The sequence below is a fragment of the Anolis carolinensis genome, chromosome 5 (assembly GCF_035594765.1).
Source record: "Anolis carolinensis isolate JA03-04 chromosome 5, rAnoCar3.1.pri, whole genome shotgun sequence".
NCBI classification, from domain to species: Eukaryota; Metazoa; Chordata; class Lepidosauria; order Squamata; family Dactyloidae; genus Anolis; species Anolis carolinensis.
The window spans coordinates 151671455-151698809 of NC_085845.1; the positions used below are offsets into that span (position 1 = coordinate 151671455).

The 27355-nt window shown below is 36.4% G+C and overlaps 1 protein-coding gene across 1 annotated transcript in view; it reads left to right on the forward strand.

Moving 5' to 3' along the window:
• Positions 1–25601, forward strand: part of cand1 (cullin associated and neddylation dissociated 1) — a 33068-nt gene extending 7467 nt beyond the window's left edge. Inside the window, exons 2-15 of the mRNA XM_003224631.4 lie at positions 1420–1563; positions 6351–6505; positions 8503–8626; positions 9202–9458; positions 9548–9653; positions 10017–10162; positions 10878–11170; positions 11566–11707; positions 11911–13404; positions 14639–14734; positions 17272–17441; positions 20728–20892; positions 21697–21804; positions 24787–25601. Coding sequence (XP_003224679.1) covers positions 1420–1563; positions 6351–6505; positions 8503–8626; positions 9202–9458; positions 9548–9653; positions 10017–10162; positions 10878–11170; positions 11566–11707; positions 11911–13404; positions 14639–14734; positions 17272–17441; positions 20728–20892; positions 21697–21804; positions 24787–25011 — 3625 coding nt within the window. The 3' untranslated portion in view covers positions 25012–25601. The remainder of the gene's footprint in view (positions 1–1419; positions 1564–6350; positions 6506–8502; positions 8627–9201; positions 9459–9547; positions 9654–10016; positions 10163–10877; positions 11171–11565; positions 11708–11910; positions 13405–14638; positions 14735–17271; positions 17442–20727; positions 20893–21696; positions 21805–24786) is intronic.
• Positions 25602–27355: the final 1754 nt, after the last annotated feature.

Sequence of the window (27355 nt, forward strand, 5' to 3'; positions counted from 1 at the left end):
TTCAAATGTGGAATAATAGAGAACCCCCACTTTACTATACTCCTCAGCTGTTATTGAAAGTTGTAACTGTCAAGGTTACAACTTTGCCATTATCCCAGAGGTAAGGGTACTGTGTAGTTGTTTAAAATGATACCATTTTATTGAGTATTAGTTTCAACAGTAATAATTTATTTCCCCCAATTCGGAATACAATAGGTCCTTGCTATCCACTGAGGTTTGGTTGCAGGACCTCCAATGAATATCAAAATCTGTGGCTGCTCAATTTCCATTATATACAATGGCATAGTAAAATTGTGTTCTTTATACAAAATGGCAAAATCAAGGTTTTCCTTCCAAGTTTTTATGTTTGTAATTTGTATTTTCAAGCTGTGGAGGTTTGAATATTTGGATAGGGTTGTGGTACTGTAAGGTTTTAGTAGATTAGTCACAGTCAGGATACATATGTACATATGTGTGTGTTGAAGGTTCTTTAATCTGGTTTAATTGTCTTTTACAATGCAAATTACCCTTTAATAACTAGTATGTAATACTAGGTATTCATACTTCAAATGTGGATTCAAGTCCTTGCTTCGCATTCTGTGTTTAAAACAAATAGGTGATAATTTCTCCAGACCCATTCAGCCTTGTAATGTGCCACTTGTCATACTACCTAAGTGTCAAACTAGCTTTGCCTTTTGCTGTTATTTATGCATTTATTTAATAATTGGTTTATTTTCCACTCTTCATCCAAGATTCTGAGAGCTAGTCATAATAAATGCTAAAAAAATGTAATGGATATATTCAAATACATTCAGGTATAATCAAACAAAACCAGTTTAGCAAGAGTAGGCATTCGTTTTACAGAGCAGTTGGAAGTGGAATAAAAACCATGTGATTGGGAATAGAACAGTTCAGGTGGAGCAGGAGTAGGCACTTCAGGAATATTCCCTACAGGTGTGCTTCATCTCGCACACTATAGAGAAATCAAACAGTACAGTACTGTAATATTGATCCTTTTTAATATTTACCGAATGTCTTACTACAAAATAGAACAGAAAAAAATGCACCCTAATTTTAAAGGGTCAAATACGCTAGTAAGGAAAGAGAAAATAATTCCGTCTTGAGTTCTAAATTCAAGAAAGGCAGAACATAAATAAATAAATACAAATGCTGGTTGCAGCTAAAGTAGACCCATTGAATTAGTTACTGAATTGTAACTTAACACTTACAAAAACATGATTCAATTTGCATGCTTTAATTAGGGCTAGTAATTGTATTTTGGTCAGTGTTCACAAATACTTCTATTTAAGCACTACCCAGATCTACTTAGTGTTATTAAGGTTACTGTTGCATATTTTTTAAATAATGCACTGAGGCCTACATATTTGTGTCCATATATATGTATTGCTGTACCATCAAATCAAATACTTTCTTTCATAGGTTCATGGCAACAAATGACTTGATGACTGAGCTACAGAAAGATTCTATCAAGCTAGATGATGACAGTGAAAGGAAGGTTGTGAAAATGATTTTGAAGTTGTTGGAAGATAAAAATGGTGAAGTACAAAATTTAGCTGTCAAATGGTATGTATAAATCTTATTAAATTTTATTTCTTATACCCTGATGTCATATATATATATGAGAAAATAGAAAATATTTTGAGTTGAATTCTTTTGTATGCTACTTGATGCTTGTTTTAATCCAGTGCTGCTTAAAAATATGGTATGTGATATTAAAACAACAAATTCCACCTCCATGCACAAGGCATTATTACAGTATTGGTACAGACTGACACAGGACCATGTACCAGCACTCTGAGTAGCTCTGTTCTAAACCTGCTTCATTAACTTAAATAACCCCTAGAGATAAAAATCATCACATATTTCCTCTTTCTACATAATAAACAGTTTTATAAGTCATATTTCCCTAATGCATATCCAAGGACTAGCAAAAAACATTTAGAAATTTGTGTTCCAGCCTTCCCCATATCTTTGAAGATCACCAGTGTTCACCTGAACATGGTTCTTGTTTGAATGCTAGATCAGATTATTTTTTTCAGGGTACATATTATTATAGACTTGTTTGTGTGTGCTGTCCATATGTATTGCTGCCCACCCATATGATTATATGTAAAGTTTTTACTGCCTTTTTACTGCCATTGGTTGTGATAGTGGCAGGAACATAATCTTTGAATGTAATCAGTGCAATATTTGAAAAACATTTAAGTTGCATAAAAGTCCTTTCTTCAGTAAAAAAGTTGTATCCAATTTTTAAACATATGATTATTCAAAACTATCCTTTTTTTACTTTTGTACATAAAAAGCAGAACACTTTTCTTGGCATTTTTGCTGATCTGATTCTTAAAAACATTAGATTCATAAATAGTGGAGAAACAGCCCCAGGGATTTGTTTTCATGCATACTTACATGTTTATTACGCAAAATACTGTTTTTTGGTTGTGTACTTGAGAGCTTTCTACTGTTAGGATACAGTAGTTGGCTTCTCGGCCCTGACTCCCATGCACTGCAATTTTGAAAGCTGTGGAAAATCTTTAGAATTATTTTTTGAATGGGAAGAAGAAATAATTCCCATTATGAAGAGCAGTGTAGTTAGATTTAGCCCTAGGTTCATGTACCTTATTGGTTTTAATTTTATGTAATACGCTTACTACGTAAAGCAGACACCCAACTGTAGTTTTTTATTAACCACCACCAGGTAGCAAATCCTTGAATAAGAGACAACCAAGTTTTGCAGATTCAGAGCCAAGGCTTCTTTGACTGAGTCTGTACATCTGGAATTCCTATTACCTTCTAACCTGCCAAGCATTAATGTCATTTCTAATGTGTTATGTCTTCTCATGATATGCTCAAGTATGACAGTCTTTGTATAGTTGTTTTGACTACTAGGGAGAGTCCAGGCTTGGTTTGCTCTAGTACTCATTTGTCTCTGTAGCTATCCATGGTATCCGTAGAACACTTCTCCAGTACTACATTTCAGTTAGATGACTTCCTATCAGCTTTCTTCACTGTCCAGATTTCACAGTCATACTTAAACAATGGAAATACAATGGTATGGATAATGTAAACTTTAGTATTCAGTGATGAATGTTTACACTTCAGCATTTTGTCTGGTTCATTCATAGTTGCTCTTCCAAGACCTAGCCTTCTTCTGATTTCTTGACTGAAGTTTCTATTTTGATTAGTGACTAAGCCAAAGCATTGGAAATCTTGAACTGTTGCAATGTCTGCTTCAAAGTCATGTAAAACATTTCGGTTATTTTTTTCTGTTTTCTTTATGTTCAGACATAAACCCACCTTTTCACTTTCTTTCTTGATTTCCTTCAGTAATCATTCCAAGTCTTTCCTGTTTCCTTCTAATAGTATGGTGTCATTTGCATATCTCAAATCATTGTTTTTTCTCCAATTTCTGTGGCTCATTTCTCTTGATTGAATACTTCTTCATGTATGATATGTTTGGCATACAAGTTAACAGCTAGGGTGACAAAATGAAACTTTGATTAACCTTAATGCAAATTCTATTTTTTGGCATCCTGTCTAAGCCTTTTGTCCTGAATATAGATTATACATGAGGACTAACAAGTAGAGTGTGCTGAATTCGTTTCTTTCATTTTTTCGGGAGCACAGAACAGGAAGGTCCCTCCCGCTACTGAAATCAGCTCGAAACAAATGCAAACAGGACCGGATCCTGGCACCTGGCCTGCTTTGGCATCACAGAGTAAGAGGCACTTGGCTGCAGGCCCCGACCGGATGCAGCTGCACCTGCATGTCTTTGGAAAGAGTGTATGCGTGCCATGCAGTAAGAGGCATTTGGCTTAAGGCCACACACACAGTCTTTCCAAGGAGAGAGTGTGTGTGGCATGCAGGAATGCCTGCCAGGGCCTGCAGCCGAGCACCACTTCTAGAGTAGAAAAAGCAAATAAGAAGAAGCCTACTTAAAGTACGCACAGGGAAGGGGAGCCTGGGTGGGAAGGCCCCCCCCCCCCCCAAAATAATGGGCCGATAGAAAATGGATCTTTTGGCACCGGAGAGCAAAAACAGATATCTGCCCTCCTGATTTCGGGAGGCACCAAAAAAATGGATCAGAGCCCCCACTGAAAGCTAGGACACGAAACGGATCGGGTTTACCCCAAATGCACAACCCTACTATCAAGTGTTGTGGCACATCCATTACTTTAAGAAGAATCCATAGTTTTTCATGATCTGCACAAAGGCTTTTTTGTATAATTTATAAAATCCAAGCTGATTTTCTTCTTAAATTCTGTGCTGCATTCAATTATCCAACATATGCTTGCAACATGATCTCTAGAACCTCTTACCTTCCCAAATCTATTTTGGGACATCTGGCATTTCTCACTCCATATATGGTAATAATCTTAGTTGTAGAATTTGAGTACCGCTTTTCTTGCATTTTTCAAATTATATTCCAATTTTAGAGAGACATTCTCCAAGTTGTTTAATGGCACAATAGTTTGTTTAGCTTTATTCTATTTTTTTTATTAACAGTTCATGCTCTGTGCCACAGTCTGCTCCTGATTTTGTTTTTGCAGGGGGGATGGAGCTTATCCCATCTTTTGCTTCTCATAATGTAGTCAAATTTCTTTATTGGCCAGTGGGTGATATCCTTGTATACAGTCACCTCTTTTGTTGCTTGAGGAATGTTTTTGTATTGAACAAACTGTTGGGTCTCAGAAAATTCGCTCACTTTCCCACTTCATTTCTTGATGCTAAGCCAAATTTTCCTATGATCTAGTTCTTCTCTAGTTTCTTGCTTTTGCATTCCAACCATTTATAATTAGCAAGAAGTTCTTTTTTGGGTTGTGATCACTTTGCTCCTGGAATCCAGCATATAATTGTTTGGTTTCATTTTCTTCTACCTCTGTAACTGGAGCATAAACTTGATTTAAGGTTATGTTAATGGGTATTCCCGGAAGTTTTATTGATATGATTCAGTCATACTTTGTATTGTAACCCTGGACTGCTTTTTCCACATCTTCCCTCATTATTAATGCTGTTCCGTTTCTTCTTATATTTTCATTTCCTGCATAAAACAACATAATTATTTCATTCAAAATGCCTCACTTTTGTCCACTTCATCTCACCTCCTCCACCAAGTATGCAAATATTTTTACTTTCCATTTCTTGTTTTATTGTGTCTAGATTCTCTTGATTCATGCTTCTCATATTCCAGCGTCTTGTAATTTGGGTTGTGTCACTTCAGATTTTCCTTTCATGGCTGAGCACATCAAGAGCTGAATGTCCTTTCAGTTTGATTCCAGTTCTGTCATAACACACATCACTACTCATAGTTCTCCTTTGCTGTATTCCAGTAGCTCATTGAGAACCATCTGAATTGTGAGTGTCAACTCCTGGCACTATCTTGTGTTTCAGTTATAATTGTCTCATCATAGAGGTAAAAGACATTCAGAAGGGGTGTTTCCCATGCTACCTTCTGTGTAATACTAGCAAGTGTTACTTATAGTGCCATTGCAATTATCACTTCCTCCCCCCACTCCTACTGCTGTTTTCCAAAAGCTATATGACATATTCAAATTTAATTCTTAAAAGGGTCAGTATGCACAGTGATATCCTAGTCTAGCTAAAGCAGGCAGTTCTGACCTTTCAGAAATTATTAGGCTACAGCTGATGGGAGTTGAGGTCCAGAAACTATGGAGGGCCATAGTTGCCGTAGTTTCACTGCTTCACTGTTAGTTCTTCTTGTTGAGATAATTCCTGCTTATATGTTTTGCCTGTATTCATGAACATTTTTCAGAATTTTGTAAATCGTGAGGAAAATTTCTTCAGAAAGGATTTTAGGCATGGAGTTTGTTCACATAAACAGTGAGAGCTCTTGCAGATTAAATTCCACAGTGGGACAACCAATGTTTACAGATCTTTCATTTTTCGCTTCTAAAATATCAAGTTATTGCAGCATAAATTCAGCTTAACCTATTTCTAAAAGAGTATGAGTTCACACAATAACACAACTGTTTCTCCAACAAATAGTGATAGTTTGCGCAGCATCTGTATCCCTTGTTGTAAAAAGCTTCTAACTTGATATGCTTTTAATTTTTAGCTGCTGAATGTTTTTATGAACATGTATATGGTTTTAAAATTGTCAGTTCTCCAAAATTAATTGTATGTATGTTCAGTTCAGATAACATCAGAAAATAGATACTGCAATCAAACACAGTTAGACCTGAAATCTTTTTATTTAATTTGGTACAAAGAAGCTTATATCTCTGTTAATGTGTAGCTCTCATTTTAATTGTCAGTACAAATAAGTAAATGTTTGGGTGTGATTTTTGTCAGTCCTTAAGCCCCAGTTAATATTTTTTTGGGTTTTCTTACAGCCTCGGGCCATTAGTGAGTAAAGTGAAAGAATACCAAGTGGAGACGATTGTAGATACCCTTTGTACTAATATGCTTTCTGATAAAGAGCAGCTGCGTGATATTTCAAGCATTGGCCTTAAAACAGTCATTGGAGAACTTCCTCCTGCTTCCAGTGGTAAATCTTCTTTTTCTTTGTGTTACTGCTTTCCTGTTTGATTTGGCTAATGAACATAAGTTGAAATATAGTTTTAAGGAATACTGAGGATTATTTTACTGAAATTTAAAATGCTTCCTGATCATTCAAACATAATGATATGGGAGAATGCTAATCATTGATGCTAAGTGCTCTTATTTTCTGATGTAACTTCTAGCTGTTTGAGGAGAAAGCAAGCAAGAAGATTACAGGAGCTAAACCTGATCCACATTTTGCTCAATTTATAGTATTGTATGATAGTACCAGTTTGTTGTATAGCATGGTCCAGAATTGATGGTGGAAGCATGCAGGTTGTGCTCCCCCACTCCTCCCAGGTTACTTTTCTACCTGTAGTTTGGGATATACAAACCTCTGGATAATCCAAGCCATTTTTGTAGTCAATGTTTTCAATGTATCATGATATTTTGGTGCTAAATTCGTAAATACTGTAATTACAACATAACATTACTGTGTATTGAACTACTTTTTCTGTCAAATTTGTTGTATAACATGAAGTTTTGGTGCTTAATTTGTAAATACAGTAATTATTACAACATAACATTACTGCGTCTTGAACTACTTTTTCTGTCAAATTTGTTGTACAACATGATGTTTTGGTGCTTAATTTGTAAAATCATAACCTAATTTGATGTTTAATAGGCTTTTCCTTAATCCCTCCTTATTATCCAAGATATTTGCTTATCCAAGCTTCTGCTGGCCCGTTTAGCTTGGATAAGTGAGACTCTACTGTAGTTGCCCTTGCACTATAACATGATGTTTCTTGAAGAAAATAGCCTATAGTAATTCAATAGGCCTTTGGTGCCTTGATCCAGCAATTTTGTATTCCATCTCCCTCTGAACCAAATACATTCAAATAAGTGTATGAAGGCTTTATTCTCTAAGTTTTTAGCTTTTTGGCTTCATTTCGTCCCTGTTCTCTTGTTTATCTGCTATGTTAATGCTATAGCTGCTCATCTGATTAACATTTTTTTTCTTCAAAATTATTTTCAACTTTAAAGCATGCACAATTTTGTTGTCATTTGCCTCTTATTGAGGTCGTTGGTGATTTGCACAGAGCTGTATTACCCCATGTAATTGAAATAGGAATTGCCAGTTCATTGCCCATTAAAATTTATGTACATAACTGCCCTATTTGTGAGAATACTTTAAAAATGCCCGAAATTAATGGAAATAAGTTAATTGAACAGCTTGACTCCAGGTCTGAAGAAATCTATAACAGCAGCATTTCTATCCTGATTGTAATGTTAATGTTATTGGCCTTTCATTTTAGGATGCAGTAGACGTAATGTGGTTAGTTTAATACATAAATGTACTTTCCTCCTGATGTCTGAGAAACTTCTTAAAGTTGAAGTTGGTACCATAAATATAATTCTTTCTGTTTATATTTTGAAAGTGGATGCTCTTACTTACATTGCACTATACAATGGCACTTTCCAAGTTCCTAGAGAGGAGGTATTTGCTTGCTAGGACAGTGTTTGTAGGCATTTAATTACAATACCAATAACAACCAAATAGCCAATGACTGTGCTCAGCTAATGCAGAATGGTGACTTCCTGAAGAGGAAAAGACGGGAAATGAAGTAGATTAACCTATCAGGAACATTCTGCAGTGCAGCATTTTATTATAGGTTGCTTTTCTTATACAGTTCTTCTGAATAACTTTGTAGTCATTATAGTCATGGTTTGAAATTCAAACAAAAATTGCTCTTACTAGATTATAGTGCATATGTGTGCCATCAGTTTGCAGGATTGTGTGTCTTTTGAAGATACAGATTCTTAGAAAATAATCAGAATGTCTTTTTCCAAAATTATCTTTCAGCCTTCTAATAAATTAGCACAGAAAGCCATATTTACTTTGAAAAATTGTCAAGTAAAAACTAATATAGTTTGTTGCAGGTTCTTTGTGAGAGTGTATGTTGATATTTGCTGACAAAACGTTGTATTCTGTCATATTTGTAGGTTCTGCATTAGCAGCTAATGTTTGTAAAAAGATCACTGGTCGTCTCACTAGTGCAATTGCCAAGCAAGAAGATGTGTCTGTTCAGTTAGAGGCCTTGGACATTATGGCTGATATGCTGAGCAGGTAAACACATATATTTAAAAAATTGATACTGAGTCATTCTACAAACTGCTTACATTTTGTTTTGTAATCATTTTTAGGCCAGTTTTCTAGACAAAAATCCTCTCTAGTTGCTATAGAACAGTTCAGATAACAAAATTTAAACAATATAGCATTGTTCTAGTTCAGTTGTCAGAAGTAAAAGTACCATTAAAACTTTTAATGTCTTAAAATAATGATTATGGCACACAACAATAGCACTGTAAATCAGGAGGAGTTCATTTTAAGCATATATTAGCTTTTGTTACTAACTATTGTAAATAATATTTATCTGGCATTCATATGTCTGGGACTTTTTTTGTTGAAGAGATAATATATTTGCATGAATACGAAGTTATTAGCGTATGTTATTTCCTCCTGTTTTCAGTAATTGAGACGGGCGGAGGGTTTTGGATAGAGCAAAGATATTAGCTTAAGTGTTACTAATAAAAATATTTGGAAGTGTACACACACTTAGAGAAAAATGTATGATAGAAATACCTGGGCAAGATAATTTTTATATTTACTGTGTTCTCTGAATTAATTTTTATCTGTTTAAGGCAAGGAGGACTGCTCGTTAACTTCCATCCTTCTATTCTGACCTGTCTGCTTCCTCAGCTGACTAGTCCAAGGCTTGCTGTGAGAAAAAGAACCATCATTGCTCTTGGTCATCTTGTTATGAGTTGTGGCAACATAGTGTTTGTTGATCTTATTGAGCATCTGTTGACAGAGCTTTCTAAAAATGATTCCATGTCAACAACTAGGACCTATATACAGTGTATTGCTGCCATCAGTAGGCAAGCAGGTCATAGAATAGGTAAATACATTTACATGTTATTGAAATCTTTTTATTTTATCATATGAAATGCTTCATGTAAATGATTATTTCTTTTTTTCTCCCATCAGGTGAATACCTGGAGAAAATTATACCTTTGGTAGTCAAATTTTGTAATATAGATGATGATGAACTTCGAGAATATTGCATTCAAGCATTTGAATCTTTCGTTAGGAGGTATGTTTGTCCTAGGTACTCTTGGGTTTCAGTGATTATCTCTAAAATGTAAAAGATAATGACAGCGGGATCTAAATTTACTGAAACTAAAGTAAAGCAGAAAAAGCCCCAAATTATTTCCTATGAAATTGCTTCATTCTTTGAGAGTTTGTCATTGAGCTAAATTTTAGTTTGCTTCTGCTTTGATAATTGTGCTTTCAATACAACATCTGCGATCTAAAAATAATTGTTTGAAAATCTTACATTCCTAATATCTTTCCTCAATATAGTACTTTGTTCATGGATACAATTGTTTCAAGTAGCTCTACTCTGTAATCGCTTATCTTCAGTAGTTACTCAATTAGTGTTAATCTTATTTTGTAGATGTCCAAAAGAAGTTTATCCTCATGTCACTACCATTATAAACATTTGTCTTAAATACCTTACCTATGATCCCAATTACAATTATGATGATGAGGATGAAGATGAGAATGCTATGGATGCTGATGGTGGAGATGATGATGATCAAGGTATGCTCAATGGAGAATAACTTACTTAAGGTGCTAAATATAGCACATTCATTTGCAGTTATATGATGATTTCCAGAATATGATAGCTGAAGTTTTATTTAGGAAGAGGTACTCTGTAGTCTCATTTTAATTTTCCTCTTACCAACCAAGATGAGCTGAAAGAAATCAAAATGTATAAAGTAAAAGTAGCAGTTACATTGATCGTTATGTGTGTATACATTTTCTGGAAGGCACAGGGAGCAATTCACTACAAGTGAGTTTCTCCACATGCCAACACAAGTGCAAGTGTCTTAAGTTCTTTTCTGTGGCGCCCTTTTTTTTTGTAAATTCTTTTCTTTTGGAACCCCTTTCTTGTAAAATTTACTTATTTAAGTCATATTTCCTTTAAAGCTATCTTGAATATCTAAATATGAATTTGCCATAGAACTGCTGGTTGTCTTCTATATATTTTTCATACAAGGATTAAAATGTGTAACATTTCAGGCAATTACCTTGTCATTCTCCTAATACATATGCTGATTAGAGCTGCAGTTGCAACAGTATCTAGATTGCTGTTCAGTAATAAGTACCAATATTGAAATATAGATATTCTACATTGAAGGATTTCAGGGCAGCATGTGATACAATGTATTTTAATTGTATAAATAATAACATAGGCAATTGGTAAGTTGTGATAATTGTAATTATCTTATAATGTCCTTCTGTTCTTTTTTAGGGAGTGATGATGAATATAGTGATGATGATGACATGAGCTGGAAGGTTAGACGTGCAGCTGCAAAATGCTTGGATGCTGTAGTCAGTACCCGGCATGAAATGCTACCCGAGTTCTACAAGACAGTATCTCCTGCTTTAATTGGTAGATTCAAGGAACGAGAGGAGAATGTAAAAGCAGATGTTTTCCATGCCTACCTCTCTCTTTTGAAACAAACTCGACCTGTGCAGAGTTGGCTTTGTGATCCTGATGCAATGGAACAAGGAGAGACACCTTTAACAATGCTCCAAAGTCAGGTGAATGAATGGAATGTCAGAATGTCGCAGCACAAAATATCATATCTGTTAGATTGAATATAAGAAAATGGATTTTTAATCTCAAAGCAGTATACAATTTGTATTGCTCTTACTTATGCTGTGGTGATCCCTGATATAAATATATAGTTTTTGGTATAGTTGCTGTTGGCAATGAGCTTTTGGCCTTGTTCAGAGATTTTTGCTGTCAGTTTCTGGACTCTTTCTACAGCCAAATACAGAAATATTATTTCTGACCATGAGACTATGAGAATGGAATGCTAATAAAATACACCTTTGATCTGGTTCATCATATATATTTAAGAACCATCCGTAATGTGCAGGTTTATGTATTCAAAGCATTGCCACATTGTATAATGAGTATATATTAATTACAGGTTCCCAACATCGTTAAAGCCTTGCACAAACAAATGAAGGAAAAAAGTGTGAAGACTCGTCAGTGTTGTTTTAACATGCTAACTGAATTAGTGAATGTTTTACCTGGTGCTCTCACACAACATGTTCCTGTACTTGTCCCAGGTATGAAAAATATTTTTTTATGTTTATAAAAAATGTGAAATTCATACACCAACAGATTGCCCTTTCTTACATCTCTACTGATTTTGTGTAAGTTTGGAAAAATACTGATCTGTATTTCGCCTAAATCAGATGTTACTGATTATATAACCCAAACACATTTCAGATCTCAGATGATACTTATTAACTCTGCATTTGTTTTTCAGGTATAATTTTTTCACTGAATGACAAATCAAGTTCCTCTAATCTGAAGATAGATGCTTTATCGTGTTTGTATGTGATCCTCTGCAATCACGCTCCTCAAGTTTTCCATCCTCACGTTCAGGCCTTGGTGCCTCCTGTTGTCGCATGTGTTGGAGACCCATTTTATAAAATAACATCAGAAGCTCTCCTGGTTACCCAACAGCTTGTGAAGGTCATTCGCCCTCTGGATCAGCCTTCTTCTTTTGATGCCACTCCTTATATCAAAGATTTGTTTACTTGTACAATCAAGAGACTGAAAGCTGCTGATATTGATCAGGAAGTAAAAGAGAGGGCAATTTCCTGTATGGGTCAAATCATTTGCAGTCTTGGTGACAATCTTGGCTCTGATTTACCTAGTACACTTCAGATCTTCTTAGAGAGACTGAAAAATGAGATCACTCGGTTGACCACTGTGAAGGCTTTGACTCTTATAGCTGGTTCTCCTCTGAAGATAGATCTAAGGCCAATTCTAGGAGAAGGTGTTCCTATTCTTGCATCCTTTCTCCGAAAGAACCAGCGCGCTTTGAAACTTGGGACACTTGCTGCTTTAGACATTTTAATCAAAAACTACAGTGACAGTTTGACAGCTGCTATGATTGATGCTGTCCTAGATGAGCTTCCACCTCTTATTAGTGAGAGTGATATGCATGTCTCACAAATGGCTATCAGTTTTTTGACCACACTAGCTAAGGTTTATCCTTCCTCTCTCTCAAAAATCAGTGGGTCTATACTGAATGAACTTATTGGGCTAGTGAGGTCACCACTTTTGCAGGGTGGAGCACTTAGTGCCATGTTAGAATTTTTCCAAGCTCTGGTTGTAACTGGAACAAGTAATTTGGGATATATGGACTTACTGCGCATGCTAACAGGGCCAGTGTATTCTCAGAGTACAGCACTTACTCATAAGCAGTCTTATTATTCCATTGCCAAATGTGTAGCTGCCCTTACCCGAGCATGCCCCAAAGAGGGACCAGCAGTAGTAGGTCAATTTATTCAGGATGTCAAGAATTCAAGATCTACAGATTCCATTCGTCTTTTAGCTTTGCTTTCTCTTGGGGAAGTTGGACATCATATTGACTTAAGTGGGCAAATAGAGCTAAAATCTGTAATACTCGAAGCATTCTCCTCTCCTAGCGAAGAAGTGAAGTCTGCAGCTTCTTATGCATTGGGCAGCATCAGTGTCGGCAATCTTCCTGAATACCTTCCATTTGTTTTACAAGAAATAACCAGCCAGCCTAAAAGGCAATACCTTCTGCTCCATTCCTTGAAGGAGATAATTAGCTCTGCATCAGTTCAAGGTCTAAAACCATATGTGGAGAACATCTGGTCTTTGCTCCTGAAACACTGTGAGTGTGCAGAAGAGGGTACTAGGAATGTTGTTGCTGAATGCTTGGGCAAGCTTACATTAATAGACCCGGAAACACTACTTCCACGTCTCAAAGGATATTTGGCATCCGGTTAGTAAACATATCTTTATGTACTATTTTGACTACCAACTAGTTGCTCCCCTTTTTCAGAATAGTTCTGTCAGTTCTAATAACTATATGCTGTAGTAAGTAGATTGTGAACATCAGCTTTGTGATTAAGAAAAAGATCAGAATATTTTAACTTTTAAAACAGAATGTATAATTACATTAGGATATAAATATCACTGTTATTATCTTTCTCACCTTTTTCCTAGTCTGGAGCTCAAGAGAAAACATACCAAAATTAAAAAATATATAATTAAAAATAAAATTAAAATGTATTGAAAGCATGCCTATTTAATATAAACAAAATAGCACACAAAAGTCTATTTCCCCCAAGCCCTCAAAGAAAAATGGCTGACTGCTACAATAATTTCTCATGAAAATGTTTTTAAAATTAAATCTTGATATGTTGTAGAAGGAACAAATGAATTGTCATCTAATGTAAGAGGAAAGTATTTTAAGACATTAATAAGTATGAAATCTTGACATTGCAAAGTACATGATGATAAGCTTATTAAAAGTGTTCACTTGTCACATGGGGCGACAACAAGAATCTTTTCAGATTAAGCTGGTGGAAAGCTCTTCTATCTAGTTATTCATTTCCCCTCATTGTTTGCTTCATGTTCTTCTCATTCTTATTTGATAAATGGCAGACACAAACCTTTTTTATCAATTTTTTTAATCTCACAATTCACCATATTCTAGGGCAGCTTATTAGCAAATAGAGTAAAACTAACACAGAATTATTGAAACATCAAGGAGCAACTTCTGAGTAATTAGCAGGATTCCATGTGGCAAAAAAATAGTATACAAAGGGTTTGAAAACATGGAAAAATAAAGAGATATGGCTATTCTGAAATGATTAATAAGTTATTCAGCTCAGAGAAGGGAGAATCTCCTAAACATAATTATTGTAGACTTAGGATCTGTGGAACTTAGCTTATGAGATCAAAAAGTGCTTTAGACTTGTTTTTCTTCAATAGCCTTTACAGCCTCATAAAATATAAGAAATTTTCTGAAAATGCAAGGAGTTTCAGTTTCTTTTTTAAGATGTTATGGTGTCACCAGTTCACTTGAGCGAGCCTAAGTAACTAGTTCCCTCATTATAAGCATAGAAAGAAGACAATATTAATATTTGCAAAATTATTTGTTAATTGCATTTTTATAATTTTCGGTTGAGGAAATTGAACACAATAATTTACTTTTAATTATTTACTATTAGGATCATCATATGCTCGAAGTTCAGTGGTCACTGCTGTGAAGTTCACCATTTCTGATCATCCTCAACCCATAGATCCTTTATTAAAGAACTGTATAGGTGAGTAAAAATATGAGTTTGAAGGAGGGCATTTCTACCATCAAATTCTATGCTGCTTGTGCCTGTTTTTGAAGCTCCTTATATACCACCCCCAAAATTAAGTAGGGGAGAAAAAATAATTTAGTCGTAAAAGATGGCATGCACTTTTGGTATTGCTTTGTTTTAAAGCAAAGTACAGCATTCTTTCATGGCCCAGTTGAAAGTGGTTTGGTACACTCCATTGTGTGTCCATTTTGCTAAAAGCTGATCATCCCACCTTATCATGACATATGTAGATTTCATCTGTATAAGGTTCAGTGGAAAAATAATGAATTTGTTGGTGACTAAGATTATGTAAGATTTGTGAAATTCGAAAAAGATCCAAGGATGCTTTTAGAGTGTTCAGGAAATCTGTTTATTAGTATCATTTCTATACAGTTTTCTTGTATGCTGTAGTAGTGCATAATATTAATACAAGACAGTAAATGGTGCTGCCACCAGAAAGAGAGTGTAATGAAAAAATGTATGAAGTTGATAACAAGGAGAGAATTAAGTTTTAGTTATTAATGTTGCTTTTAAAGTAGAGTAATGGAATCATTGCAGTTAATGAATTTTTCCTGTGAGGTTAAATGGTACTTAGTTTGGAAGTCTCTGTCTTTTGTGGTTGGAAGAGGGATATATTCTGGTGTAGCATCCAGGCCTGTGACCTATCAAAACAAAACTGAATATGGTCGGTTCCTCAATGAGTGTGTAATACAGCAACTTCAGAAAAATGTGATATAAAAAGAATTTACATGTATCTTTTGAATTCTTTGACACTAATTCATATAGTGATGCATGGGTAATAGGATTTTGGGGGGAAATTGATGGTAGAGCAGATCTTCAGTTAAATGAAATCTCTGAAGAAATTAATTGTACAAAGGGCATATTGGAATTGGAATTGCTGTCTGTTTTTAATAGAAATGGCTTGCATCCAAATGCATGGAGTTAGTTGTGGAAGTTCTTCTCATGCATCCCCGGTGATCGATCTCATAATATATGAATATATCTCTCCTTACAAAAGATAATGGAACAAAGCAAATGCAAAGAGAATGCCACTTCGATATTCATACTCAACCTTAGTTTATTGTGATGTGTCCAGCAAGTAGATGTTGCACAAAGCTTCACATTCTCCGCTTTCTTCATGGCCAGGTTGAAACCTTTGGCAGTGTTTGCTTTCAGTTGAAATAAAAATGGGAGACCTTGTAGGAGTTTACTGTATCTGTTATAATAGACTGCCTTTTTTGGTGTACTGCTTTTGGAGAATTAAATGCAGAACTCACCTCAGGCATAGTCTTACATCTGCGACTTGGAGTACCTTTCTGCCTTTGATATGCCAGTTATAGTTATTCATTAGAAAGGTATCTTGATTAAAATGATCCAGGCTTTTGATGTATGTGGAATTGGACTACTGCATTGCCCTCTTTGCCTCTCAGGGCAGTCTGAAAGCTGTAGTTGCTATGGAATATTTTATATAGACTTCTGAATAGGTTGACCCAGCAGCATGCATTGATGCTGGAAGAATGGAACTGGCTTGCAAACAGGTCAGGTCTATGATCTTTTAGTTTTTAAATCACTTGCTGTCTTATGTACACCTATTTGGTTCAAATCCCGGGAGCGGCTTGAGCGCCCGCTGTTAGCTCCAGCTCCTGCCAACCGAGCAGTTCGAAAACATGCAAATGCAAGTAGATCAATAGGTACCGCTCCGACGGGAAGGTAACAGCGCTCCATGCAGTCATTCCGGCCACATGACCTTGGAGGTGTCTACGGACAACGCCGGCTCTTCGGCTTAGAAATGGAGATGAGCACCAACCCCCAGAGTCAGACATGACTGGACTTAACATCAGGGGAAACCTTTACCTTACCTTTATTTGGTCCTTATGGCACAGGTGCTTCTGCTGTGAGGTCTATTTTAGTCATTGAAACCATTGTTACAAAGATGTACAGGACAGGACATTTAATGTGATGGTGCTCACTCTGTGAAATACATTTTCCTGAAGCTGTGCTCCAACAAATCTGTGGGCAAATATGTAATTTATAATTTCAAAATTAGTCAATGTATTTAAAACTACCATATGCACAGGACTCTTCTAGCACAGCAGTGTCAAGCTGGTTGCCTTTCAGATGTTCTGGACTTCAGCTTCCAGAATTCCTGGCCATTTGAACAAACTGATTAGGGCTTCTGGGAGTGGAGGATGAAACATCTGGAGGCTCACGAATTTGACACCTCTGTTCTAGCATCTTATACCTTGAGAGAATGAAGTTCATAGCATAATCTTTCATTGACTAATTCTACTTCCACAGATAGTTAAAGCTGACATGCTGAAAATGAATATAGTAAGGAATGAACCATAGTATGTCATACAAACAATGCTAGAAACCAGAATTACAGTACATGAATATCAGGCCAGGAACAGGAAAGGATAAGCATCAGGTTGCTCATGTGCCTTTATCTTCAGCTTTCATCCATTACAAATAGTGAATGAAAGCACATGTTAATCACATTTTTATGATTGTAGGTGACTTTCTCAAAACATTGGAAGATCCAGATCTTAATGTGAGACGAGTAGCTCTGGTAACATTTAATTCAGCGGCACACAATAAGCCTTCGCTTATAAGGGACCTTCTAGATACTGTGCTTCCACATCTTTATAATGAAACAAAAGTCCGAAAAGAGTTAATAAGAGAGGTATGTAAAGCATTCATATTTCAAGGTAAGCATGCAGTTGTATCCAGAAAATCATTAAGATAGGCATTTACAGTGGGCCCTTGGTATCCACTGGGATTTGATCCCAGGACCTCCTATGGATACCAAAATCTCATTATATATAATCTATATACATATAAAAGAGTGATGGCATCACGGCAATTCACAAAACAACAAAAGTACAGGCCCCCCAACCTCAAAATTTGACAACACAACCCATCATCCACGCCTCAAGGTTGATACAACAAAAAGAAAAATAAAGTCCTAATTAGAGGGAGAGCGATAATTATTTTTTATCCAATTGCTGCCAGTTTAGAGGGCTAATCTCTGCCCACTTGGTTGCCTAGCAACCAAGGGACAGCCAGGTTTCAGTTCGGGGACAGGCAGATTTAGGCCTCACTTAGGCTTCTTCCACAGATTATCTAATTTGCACTGGATTATATGGCAGTGTAGACTCAAGGCCCTTCCACACAGCTATATAACCCATTTATAATCTTATATTATCTGCTTTGAACTGGATTATGTTGACTCCACACTGCCATATAATCCACTTCAGTGTGCATTTTATACAGCTGTGAAGAAGGGGCCTCAGATAATCCAGTTCTAAGCAGATAATATAAGATTAGAAATATACAGTAGAGTCTCACTTATCCAACGTAAACAGGCCGGCAGGATAAGTGAATATGTTGGATAATAAGAAGGGATTCAGGAAAAGCCAATTAAACATCAAATTAGGTAATCGTTATACAAATTAAGCACCAAAACATCATATTATACAACAAATTTGACAGAAAAAGTAGTTCCATGCGCAGTAATGCTATGTAGTATTTACAGTAGAGTCTCACTTATCCAACACTCGCTTATCCAACGTTCTGGATTATCCAACGCATTTTTGTAGTCAATGCTTTCAATATATCGTGATATTTTGGTGCTAAATTCATAAATACAGTAATTACTATATAGCATTACTGTGTACTGAACTACGTTTTCTGCCAAATTTGTTGTCTAACATGATGTTTTGGTGCTTAATTTGTAAAATCATAACTTAATTTGATGTTTAATAGGGTTATCCTTAATTCCTCATTATCCAACATATTCGCTTATCCAACGTTCTGCCAGCCCGTTTATGTTGGATAAGTGAGACTCTACTGTACTGTATTTACAAATTTACCACTAAAATATCACAATGAATTTAAAACACTGACTACAAAAACATTGATTATGAAAAGGCAGACTGCGTTGGATAATCCAGAACATTGTATAAGCAAATGTTGGATAAGTGAGATTCTTCTTTAATATGAAATAATTACTGGGATAGAATAATGCAGAACAATATAATCTCTAAAACCAGGACAGTAAATAAACAGGGGAATTCCACACAGGAAACAATCAGGGCCAGCTAACACCTCCCAACAAAGTATTCCCATCATCAAAGTCTGGCAAATCCTCTGTTTTCTCAGGGCCACAGACAGTAGAAGCACATGAAATATGGCAAACAACACCACTCTGAAAACAAGGGAATTCCAGACAGGAAACAATCAGGGCCAGCTAACACCTCCCAACAAAGTATTCCCATCATCAAAGTCTGGCAAATCCTCTGTTTTCTCAGGGCCACAGACAGTAGAAGCACATGAAATATCGCAAACAACACCACTCTGAAAACAAGGGAATTCCAGACAGGAAACAATCAGGGCCAGCTAACACCTCCCAACAAAGTATTCCCATCATCAAAGTCTGGAAAATCCTCTGTTTTCTCAGGGCCACAGACAGTAGAAGCACATAAAATATCGCAAACAACACCACTCTGAAAACAAGGGAATTCCAGACAGGAAACAATCAGGGCCAGCTAACACCTCCCAACAAAAAATTCACTCAGGGAGGAAACAGCCAGGCTTTAAAGCTGCAAGGCCATTACATCCTAATCATTTTTCCTAATTGCAGCATTCATACTTGCCTCCAACAAACAAAAAAAACCAATCAGAAATATTGTATATTCACAACCTTTAGGAAATAATATCCCCTGATGGCGCAGCGTGTTAAAGCGCTGAGCTGCTGAACTTCTGGACCGAAAGGCCGCAGGTTTGAATTGGGGGAGCAGAGAGAGCCCCCACTGTTAGCCCCAGCTTCTGCCAACCCAGAAGTTCAAAAAACATGCAAATGTGAGTGCATCAATAGGTACTGCTCCGGCGGGAAGGTAACGCCGCTCCATGTAGTCATCCCACATGACCTTGGAGGAGTCTACGGACAACGCCGGCTCTTCGGCTTAGAAATGGAGATAAGCACCAACCTCCAGAGTCAGACACGACAGGACTTAATGTCTGGGGAAAACCTTTACCCTTGACCTTAACTACCACCAATTCCTCAATACTTTATTTCCCATACCACCAGACTTCGCCACAGCAACGCGTGGCCGGGCACAGCTAGTGGCATAATAAAATGGAATATAAAATGGCAAAATCAGAATTTGCTTTTTGGAATTTTTTTTCCTCAAATATTTTCAAGCTGTGGATGGTTGAATCTGGGATGCAGAATCCATAGTTATGTATATAGTTTTCAGCATCTGGTTAGCCAGCTTTTCTCTGACAATATTTATAAGCTGGAATGATTGTGAGTCTAAGAAGTAAGTGATAGGCCTCCTTCAAGCAGCTTATCTTCACACTCAAGGGAAAAAACTGAAACGTGGACATCAGATCTAAACAGACGGTTAGGTTAAAGTATTCTGTTGGGAGTGCTTTGATTCATGTGTGGCAGGGAATTGAACTGGATTGTGTTTTTGTTTATATGATTCCCTGGTTTCAGTAAAATCTATTTTACTGTGGAATTCAACTCAAAGAAGCGCATAATTTTTCTTATCAGCCAGGTGCTTTGCAAGTTTGCCACAGTCAACTCTTCATAGCTCCTTTGCATTACTATGGGGGGATATGTAATAAGTCATTTAGTCCCTTCAAATTGCACTGTTGGGCAACACTGCGATGTAAGGCAGGCAGAGTGAAACACCAGGTTACTCAGATTGTCTATTCAGGTTCTTTATTTCTTTTAGGTACTTTGCAAAATTAAGGAACTTATTTCTTGCACCACAGACAGGGACAATTTCTCTGGTCATTTATCAACAATATCATATGGTAGTTTTTTTTTAAACATACACACAGTTTAGTTTTATCCTAGGGTAAAAAACCTTACATTTTTGTATGGTCAGATACTACTTTATTGAAAGTATTAATTACCAACTGCATGTACACTTATTGAATGTTGATGATTTTATTTTCAGGTAGAAATGGGGCCTTTTAAGCATACAGTTGATGATGGTCTTGATATTAGGAAGGCAGCTTTTGAATGCATGTACACTCTTCTGGATAGTTGTCTGGATAGACTAGACATCTTTGAATTCTTAAACCATGTTGAAGATGGCTTGAAGGATCACTATGATATTAAGGTTAGCTCTTTATCTTGTGCATGTTCTGATATGTATACGTTTTCACTACATACTAATGCAGTGTTTTCTATAATAATGGCTAAATGTTTTTATGTATCATTTGTACTATCAGCATATTTTCTGATAAAATATGTATTTCCACAAGCTTTATGGCTGAAATAAAAACATATAACTTGGTACAAATTTTAAGATGAAAACTTTTTCCATATTTTATACTGCCCTAAGACATAAGGCATTTATTTTCTCAACAAATAGTAGCAGGTGCTTTCAGCTTCTGTTACTTTCTGTTCCTGCTGATCTTTTCTAGATGGCTAAAGAACAACGAAAATAACTTGTAAAGAGTAATTATAATTTATCAGATTCCAACTGATTCAGTGCATGTTTTGCTAATAAAAGGTGTGCAAATATTCAAAGAAATCTGTGATGTGTGCCAAACAGCCCCTTAAGCAATTATTCACACATTGTTGTTGACTGACTAATTTGGGAAAAATCTGGTGAGAAAATAGGAATGACTAGAATAGAAGGAAGTGCCATATAGATATAAATGACTTTAGAATGAACTGAATGAGATATTACCTGATTCACTGGTGAGTTTTAAAAAAATGTCCTATACGCATTTTATGGTGGTGAGCTCTTTCAAATAGTACCATCAAAGAAGTGGAAGGATTCAATGTAGCTGAAATTGGACACAACTAGTCTTTCACCCAAATACCATAAAATAGTGCCCCACACAATGGCTGGAGTACTCTATACTGCAACATATTGTATGGCTTATTTGTTCATATTTTTGTTCTCTCTAACCAGATGCTAACATTTTTAATGCTGGTAAGATTGTCTACCCTATGTCCAAGTGCAGTATTGCAGAGGCTGGATAGACTGGTTGAGCCTTTGCGGGCTACATGTACAACTAAGGTAATACGTGAATTTCTTTTAATTTGCTGAATGCTTCTCTTGTTTAAATAAAATGTAATATCCAGATATTATCTTCTTAAACTTTTATTCACTGACTGGTGCATTACTAAAATGTCTGCTTGTGTTGCTAGGAGCAAAAAGGAAAAAAGAAATCTTGCTTCTAATAAAATACTTTTGTGCCTGTAAAATAGCACGTCAATATGAGTAACCTCTGTACAGAAAGAATCTTTGCATTTTATTTTCTAGGAGGCTTTTCTTTGAGCTAGTGTAGGCCTACACAACCTGCGCCCATCCATCTGTTTTGGCCTCCCAACTCCCAGAATTCCTGGCCATTGGATAAGCTGGCTAGGGCTTCTGGGAGTTGGAAACTAAAACAGCTGGAGGGCTGTAGTTTGTTCAGGCGTGAGCTAGTGGATACTACTATGTAAATTTTTAATTTCTTAATATATTTTATGTGGTATTATGAAAGTTAGTGTTGTGCCATCACTTATTACACATGCATAATGTCTAGAACAGGCATCCTCAAACTGCGGACCTCTAGCTGTTTGGGCTTCCAACTCCCAGAAGCCCTAACCAGCTTCTTCAATGGTCATGTATTCTGGGAGTTGAAGACCCAAGCAATTCCTCCCCCCGCCCCCTTCCTTCCCCTCTGTTGGCCGCTATGCTGCCTTCCTTCAATGCCTGCAAAAGAGAAATCTGAGGCAAGTCCTGCTGAACTCTTTCACTTCCTTTGTTTTCCTTTCTTCTTCCTTTTCCTCTTCACTTCCTCTTCTTCCTTTTCAAGTCTTCCTCCTTCCTCTTCTTATCTTTCCTCTTCCGTTTTCTCTTACTTCTCTTCTCCTCTCTCTTTCTCTTACTTCTCTTCTCATTCTCTTCCTCTCTGTGTTGTCCTTGCCATATAGTAGGGGTCCCCAAACTAAGGCCCGGGGTCCACATGCAGCCCATTGAAGCCATTTATCCGGGCCCCCGCGGCGGCGGCTCGCTCCTTCTCCGTTGAGGAAGTTGCATGCAACGCTAGGGAGGAGGGAAAGGCACACACCTTTCCCGCCTCCTCCCTCGCCTGGTGCGTGCTTTCCAAAGCTTTGCTTGTTTATAATGATATTTTAATTATTACTTAATTAATAATTAATTATTAAGGGGTGCTTTGCTAATGCTTTTGGTGAACAAAGGCAGAAGGAGGTTGGACTAAATGGCCCAAGGGGTCTCTTCCAACCCTCTTTTTTATTATTATTATTATTATTATTATTAACATTGAGGCTGGGAGTCCATCTATCGGGTGGCTTGCTAGTGCTTTGCTGCACAAAGGCAGAAGGGGGTTAGACTAAATGGCCCAAGGGTTCTCTTCCAACCCTCTTTTTTATTATTACAGTAGAGTCTCACTTATCCAACACTCACTTATCCAACATTCTGGATTATCCAACGCATTTTTGTAGTCAATGTTTTCAATATATCATGATATTTTGGTGTTAAATTCGTAAATACAGTAATTACTACATAGCATTAATGTGTAATGAACTACTTTTTCTGTCAAATTTGTTGTATAACATGATGTTTTGGTGCTTAATTTGTAAAATCATAACCTATTTTGATGTTTAATAGGCTTTTTCTTAATCTCTCCTTATTATCCAACGTATTCACTTATCCAACATTCTGCCAGCCCGTTTATGTTGGATAAGTGAGACTCTACTGTATTATTATTATTATTATTATTATCATCATTATTATTGACACAAAGACACAGCATAACACAGCAAACGAGATATATATGCTGGAACTCATATCAAAAAATCACAAGGTAAACACTTCCCAAGCGTTTAGGACTGTGTGATGTATTAATATTATTATTATTATTATTATTATTATTATTATTATTATTATTATTATTATCAACAACATTGAGGCTGGGTGGCCATCGGTCAGGGGTGCTTTGCTTGTGTTTTTGGTGCACAAAGGCAGAAGGGGGTTGGACTAAATGGCCCAAGGGGTCTCTTCCAACTCTCTTTATTATTTTTATTATCATTAACATTGAGGCTGTATTTGTTCCCTTTTTGTTTTTTACTTCATAATAAGAGATGTGCAGTGAGCATTGGAATTCGTTCATAGTTTTGAAAGAAACTATAGTCTGGCCCTCTAACAGTTTGAGGAACTGTGAACTGCCCCCCTGTTTAAAATGTTTAGGGACCATACAGGGTGTGAGGCAGGAGAGGGAAGAGAGAGAAGGCATGCTTCATGGAGATAATAACAGAATAGGAAGAGATCCAAAAAGGCCAGGTGGTCCAACCCCCTCCTGCTCCCATGCAGGAAAACCACAATAAAAGCCCCCAAAAATGGCATCCCAGCCTCTGATGATGATGATGATGTAGGAAGAGACCCCCAAAGGCCATGTAGTCCAACCCCTTCTGCTTCCATGCAGGAAAACCACAATAAAAACCCCAACAATGGCAATCCAGACTCTAATAATGTACTTCATTTTTTCTGCCCTAAGTGGAGTAATTTGCATTTGTCCCTGTTGTACTTCCGTTTGTTGGTTTCAGCCCATCTCCCTAATCTATTAAGATTGTTTTGAATTCTGCTCCTGCCTTCTGGAGCATTAACTATCCCTCCCAATTTGGTGTTGCCTGCAAACTTGATGATCATGCCTTCTAACTTTTCATCTAAGTCATTAATAAAGATGTTGTACAGAACTGGGCCCAGAACAGACAAAGAGAAAGCAGAGCAAGTACGTAGGAAGGAAGGAAAGAAAGAGGCAGAGACCTTTTAAAAAATTATCAGTAACTGCTGCATTTTCCACCTTCGGCTTATACTTGAGTCAATAAGTTTTCCCAGTTTTTTTTTGATAAAATTAAGTGCCCTGGCTTATATTCAGGTTGGCTTATACTCAAGTATATACGGTACATCAGTTTGAATATCTCACTCATTTGATTTCATGATTGGGTTTGTATGTTAAACTTATTAAATTTCACCTTTTTTTTAACAAAACAGGTAAAAGCAAATTCTGTGAAGCAGGAATTTGAAAAGCAAGATGAACTGAAGCGTTCTGCCATGAGAGCAGTGGCAGCATTATTAACCATTCCAGAAGCAGAAAAGAGTCCTCTGATGAGTGAATTTCAGTCACAAATAAGCTCTAATCCTGAGCTTGCTGCCATCTTTGAAAGTATCCAAAAAGATTCATCATCTACTAATTTGGAATCAATGGACACTAGTTAAACATTTCCTCAAAACAGGGACCATTAATTTGAACCGTATGATGCACTGAATTGACAAGTTTTTAAAAAAGAAAGTGTCTAAACTTCACAATGTTCAAATTTACTTTTATGGAGACAGTTTGGCTTTTTCCCATTGTTGCTTTTGTAGCATTTATTCCAGAATATACATTTCCATAACTCAAAAGTTGTAAGCCACTCATGTTTTAGTGGATTTGGACACACATTAAATAGAAATAAAAGGCATTAAAATGCATGATGTATGGAAATAGATTCCAACATCCATTTGCCCTGTAATGTTTAGGATTAAAAGTTTAAAAATTTGTGACCCTGATTTTTCTTTATTATTTTTCTCATGATATAAGAATACTGTTTTGTATAACTTTCATCTTTTTGTTTCAGCTACATAAAATGATTTTGGATGGCAGATCAAAAGAAACTTTGTAATACTTATTGTGCAGAGGACTTGCGCACCATTTAAAAATGCAGACACAAGTAAATGTTCTTTATAAAGATGTGGGGGTAAAACGTTTCCTGTTGTTCACACTACTTTTGCATGAACAAGTTTACAAATATATGTTGTCTGTAAAACAGCATGCGCAGTTTATTCATAATTAAGGTCAAATTTGTACTGTGGTTTCAATGCATATCTAGGTATCGTTTCTTTTCAGAGCAGACACAATTATTTGAGTGCTTGACTGTTTTGAGGCAAAACAGGGTCATCCAAAACACAGAAATACATACATTTTTGTAGGTTAAAAAGAAAGAGAATGTTTTTTTTTAAGTCCTAAATTGCTTGGCAAGAACATATGAGCTTTCAAGAGGCATAGAATATTCATGACTGCTGAGGCTCTAGAAAGGTAGGAAGAAAAGTCTCAAGGCATAAAAGTCAGAAACAGCTTGCATCTATCAGTTGATTGTACTAGAGAAGCGCTGAAAAATGAGAGGATAGGATCCGCGTTGAAAGGAAAGAGAAAGTACCAGCGTATTGATTGATGCCCCTTGCAGTTTATAGGAAGCAACCTAAAAGATTGGGATAGGGATCAGAGCTCAGGCAATATATGCTGAACCCACTACGATCATTAATCTGAATAAAACCACACAGCTACTATTCCAGGGCTGCAGCCATTCACAGAAATTGGTTAGGGATTGGGGTACTCGGAATTACTATTATATTACAAGTCCCATGTGTTCTATCTTGGATAAGGATTTAAGAAAATGTGTTCTCTATCCTGTTCCTTTTCCTCTTTAACCCCATGTTTAGAATCTGAAGGACAAGTTGCCTAGAAAAACAGAACTTGACAATAATGGGAGCAAAGTATAGCAGTAGGTTAAATAGATCTCTGAGGGAGTAAGAATCCAGAAAGAGACCTTGCATTCTGCATGTTAGCCTGCCATCCTTAATGATATTTCAAACATACAATGAATCCTGAATGTTTGTGGAGAAATCCCACGTTTCCAGGATGGGGGAGACACTTTGCAATTTCTCAGCTTGGTGGGGCTTATATCTATGCAATTCAAAGCAATATTGAGGCATAAAATCCTGCCTTGTTTGAATCAAAATTTAATGTCTGTATCTTGTCTTTAAAAACAGCCTGTACAAAAAGGTAATGCATCTTTAATTTTAAGGTCATGATATATAGACCTTGCAGGTGTTAATATCAGTATCTTTTTCTCTGTATGTGTGTAATGGAAAGTCGGCTTGAGAACACTGCTTCCAAGTGCTGTGGAACATGACACAGCAAATGGTCTGTAGTTGTATTAATTTTAATTAGAAACTGCGTATGAAAGATGTGCATTTTCATTATTGGTACAGAAGAACTACGGTTCTTTTCTCGGCAGTGGTCTATGTGATTTCGATTTGCATATAGTACAACTAATGAGGAATGCATTATTGTTGTTGGCATTTTGCCAGTATCTGCTGCATTCTGTCTTCATTAATCTAAAGAGAACTTAGACTGGTATCTTTTGCATTCTTTGAAGTAAAATCTATTTGACCGTGATAATGCTTAGTTCAGAGCAAACACTTATAAAGTCCCGAAGACACAAATATATGTATTTCTATTAGCACTCAATATGCATGGGTTCACTGGGCTTTTGGATATATTTATTAGCAAATTGAAAGTACATTTTGAGCTGGAATTCCATAGTTAATTTGCATTATACTTGGCGTTCAAAACTTCAAAAAATCTTTAACATAATAGGCATCAAATTTAATTGGATATATTGAATTTCTTCAACAACATTCCTAGTGAGATACTGACTACATATGAAGAAACCTAGCCTTGTCTTTAAGCAGTCATTAGAGTTAGGAGAAATGGCTTCTGTCCTAAGAACTGCTGTTTGCT